Source organism: Gadus macrocephalus, chromosome 11, assembly GCF_031168955.1.
Source record: "Gadus macrocephalus chromosome 11, ASM3116895v1".
In the NCBI taxonomy this organism is placed as follows: domain Eukaryota; kingdom Metazoa; phylum Chordata; class Actinopteri; order Gadiformes; family Gadidae; genus Gadus; species Gadus macrocephalus.
In genome coordinates, this window is record NC_082392.1 from 549,229 (window position 1) to 552,767 (window position 3,539).

General features: G+C 45.2%; 1 protein-coding gene across 1 annotated transcript; it reads left to right on the top strand.

The window, feature by feature from the left end:
• LOC132468054 (uncharacterized) lies at positions 1-3,147 on the top strand. Its single transcript, XM_060065699.1, has 4 exons — positions 1-432; positions 780-813; positions 1,742-1,792; positions 2,321-3,147. The coding sequence occupies exons 1-4, from the start codon at positions 304-306 to the stop codon at positions 2,743-2,745; spliced, it is 639 nt and encodes a 212-aa protein (XP_059921682.1). The 5' UTR covers positions 1-303; the 3' UTR covers positions 2,746-3,147.
• The last annotated feature ends 392 nt before the right edge of the window (positions 3,148-3,539 follow it).

Below are 3,539 nucleotides of genomic sequence, written 5' to 3' on the forward strand. Positions count from 1 at the left end.
GCATAAAACACCGTCCTTGCTAACTTGTCTCAGTAGGCTACCTTGTCCCAGTAGGCTACCTTGTCCCAGTGGCTACCTTTTCCCAGTATTCTACCTTGTCCCAGTATTCTACCTTGTCTCAGTAGGCTACCTGGTCCCAGTATTCTACCTTGTCTCAGTAGGCTACCTGGTCCCAGTATTCTACCTTGTCTCAGTAGGCTACCTGGTCCCAGTATTCTACCTTGTCTCAGTAGGCTACCTGGTCCCAGTATTCTACCTTGTCTCAGTAGGCTACCTGGTCTCAGTATTCTACCCTGTCGCAGGATGCAGGAGGACCGCGGCCGCTCACAGCGCCCAGGCCAGGCCGCCGGGCTGCTCTGCGGGATTCTGTTTGTGGGCTCAGCGCTGCTGGTCCTCTGCTCGTCCTACCGCAGTCTGGACGGGAACCAGCAGGTAAGGCTATTATGTATTAACATATATATATATATATATATATATATATATATATATATATATATATATATATATATATATATATATATATATATATATATGTATGTATGCATACAAATGATACTAATAACAATGATAGGCCTACTTATATGTTAAGAACGATAATAATATTTATAATATTGTTGTATAGGCTAATGTTAGGGATCATTATAATCACAATAATACTGAATAATAATAATAATATTTATAATATTATAATGATAGGCTAATGTCACTAATAATGTTAACACTATGATAGGCCTACTAACAGTAATAATAATGTTGTAATAATGTTCCTGTCGTTGCAGCGTGTCGGCAGGAGTCTGGCTGGTCCAAAGACAGGTGAACCTTTTAACTTCACTTTAGCAGGACAGCGTGTCGAGATTAAAATCAGTGATAAAACAGTTCTCAACAAGTCTGAAACAAGTCTCGTTAATTTCCCATCGCCAACCAATTAACCAATATGCCACTTCGTTATGAACGGATGAGGGTCGTGGAGGCTGGAAGCCCCTGAGAAAGCTTCGCCAAACTCCTCATGAAACGAGTAGCGGGGAGACCAGAGACTAACGAGTCCGTTTAGCTGGGAGACCTAAGACTAACGAGTCCGTGTAGCGGGGAGACCTGACTAACGAGTCCGTTTAGCTGGGAGACCTTAAGACTAACGAGTCCGTGTAGCGGGGAGACCTAAGACTAACGAGTCCGTGTAGCGGGGAGACCTGACTAACGAGTCCGTGTAGCGGGGAGACCTAAGACTAACGAGTCCATGTAGCGGGGAGACCTAAGGCTAACGAGTCCGTGTAGCGGGGAGACCCTAAGACTAACGAGTCCGTGTAGCGGGGAGACCTAAGACTAACGAGTCCGTGTAGCGGGGAGACCTAAGACTAACGAGTCCGTGTAGCGGGGAGACCTAAGACTAACGAGTCCGTGTAGCGGGGAGACCTGACTAACGAGTCCGTGTAGCGGGGAGACCTAAGACTAACGAGTCCATGTAGCGGGGAGACCTGACTAACGAGTCCGTGTAGCGGGGAGACCTAAGACTAACGAGTCCGTGTAGCGGGGAGACCTAAGACTAACGAGTCCGTGTAGCGGGGAGACCTGACTAACGAGTCCGTGTAGCGGGGAGACCTAAGACTAACGAGTCCGTGTAGCGGGGAGACCTAAGACTAACGAGTCCGTGTAGCGGGGAGACCTGACTAACGAGTCCGTGTAGCGGGGAGACCAGTCACTGATGTCATCAACATCCCGTAATCCCGTGTTTCCTCCAAAGCAGCGCCCAGCCGCTGCAGCCCTCCGCGGGAGAAGCCCGTGGCCTTCCTCAGTGGTGAGCCGACAGCCTGATTATACATTCAGACCCCATAAAACATAGTAGATCATCGTACATCTACACTATATATATGTATATATATATATATATATATATATATATATATATATATATATATATATATATATATATATATATATATATATATATATATATATATATATAATATATATATATATATATATATATATATTTATTTATATTTATATATTTATACATATACACCTTATATATGGTCTACTGCTAAAGATTCATGGATTTCTATATCTAAAAATCCATATATATATAGGTATATATATATATACATATTATCTATCTATCATATATTTATATTCATATTATGTATATATAATATAAATGATATATGATCTGTATCATGTATAGGCCTACATATTATATGTAGGCCTATACAGGATATATGTGGATAGATAGTTTATATTATAACTATCTATCCACCATCTGTATGCATCATCCTGATTGGTCCACTAGTATAGGACTGCACTCATCCTGATTGGTCTGTGTCAGGCCCAAAGAACGACCGGAAGTCGCCCATCTGTAGGACTGTGAAGGAGGAGGCTGTGGTGCAGTGGGACAAGGAGCCGAAGCTGCGCGGGGGGTTCAAGTACGACGAGCAAGACCGCCTGGTGGTGCCCATCAAGGGCCGCTACTGGGTCTACTTCCAGCTGAGCTACTCCAACGGGCAGGGCAACAAGTCCTGCAGGCCGCTGCTTCTCGACCAGGTGGTGTTCCAGGTCCGGGAGAGCTACGCCAAGAAAGAGATCCTGTTACAGGCCAAGGACACCGTGGTAGACCCCCAGAACACCTTCAGCAAGACCCTGCAGGCCTCGGCCGCCTTCGACCTGGCCGCCGGAGACCGGCTGTTCGTAGTGACCAATTCCCCAGGACTGCTCTCCACCGAGGGGCACCTTGGGGCCGACCTGGAGCTGTAGACCTGGAGACCTGGAGACCTGGCCCTGGAGACCTGGCCCTGGAGACCTGGAGCTGGAGACCTGGCCCTGGAGACCTGGACCTGGAGACCTGGAGCTGGAGACCTGGAGACCAGGAGACCTGGAGTGGAAATTTGAGAGTCTGTTGCATTGCCTTGCCTTGCCTTGTTGCAGGGGCGTTTCTAGACCTCAAACTCTCCTGGGAACAGGCCCCCAATTACTCTAATCCAACGAAAGATGCATGCTGCGTGTATGAAATGTGCTATACAATGTGCTATACAATGTGCTATACAATGTGCTATACACCTGCTATACACTGGCTATATGACCTCCCCTGGTTTAGTCAACTGTTACTGCAACTGCCATAATGCTGCTGCTGAAGCGGAAATTACTAATGCTAAAGTATTTTTTTTTTTGATAATTAATGATCTCTATAATCTCTAATTAATATTTATTAAATTATGGACATTCTCAACATGTTTTTAAGGTATAAAAAAAGTCATACCCTGCATTCATATGCAAATAATAAAAATAAAACCTGACTCAAGTCATTAAACTGTTGCACATTTGCATTCTTCTCATTCCACAATGATATTAATAATTAATAAAAACGTGAAGTTGTGTTATCATTGCTCAATACTTATTTTTGTTTCGCGCCTCAATCCTGAAGGCCTAAACACACCGGCGCCGAAGCGGCGCGTCAAAAACTCTGCCCCCGTTATTCCGGATGTACTAGCCCACACCGGCGCCGGCAAGCCGCGCGGCTTAAGGACATTGCCTGGTGAGCCATAGCTCTG

Coding starts and splice junctions, on each gene's coding strand:
- LOC132468054 (XM_060065699.1), top strand. CDS start 304: ATGCAGGAGGACCGCGGCCGCTCACAGCGCCCAGGCCAGGCCGCCGGG. Junction 433..779: donor GTCTGGACGGGAACCAGCAG/GTAAGGCTATTA, acceptor CTGTCGTTGCAG/CGTGTCGGCAGGAGTCTGGC. Junction 814..1,741: donor TCTGGCTGGTCCAAAGACAG/GTGAACCTTTTA, acceptor CCTCCAAAGCAG/CGCCCAGCCGCTGCAGCCCT.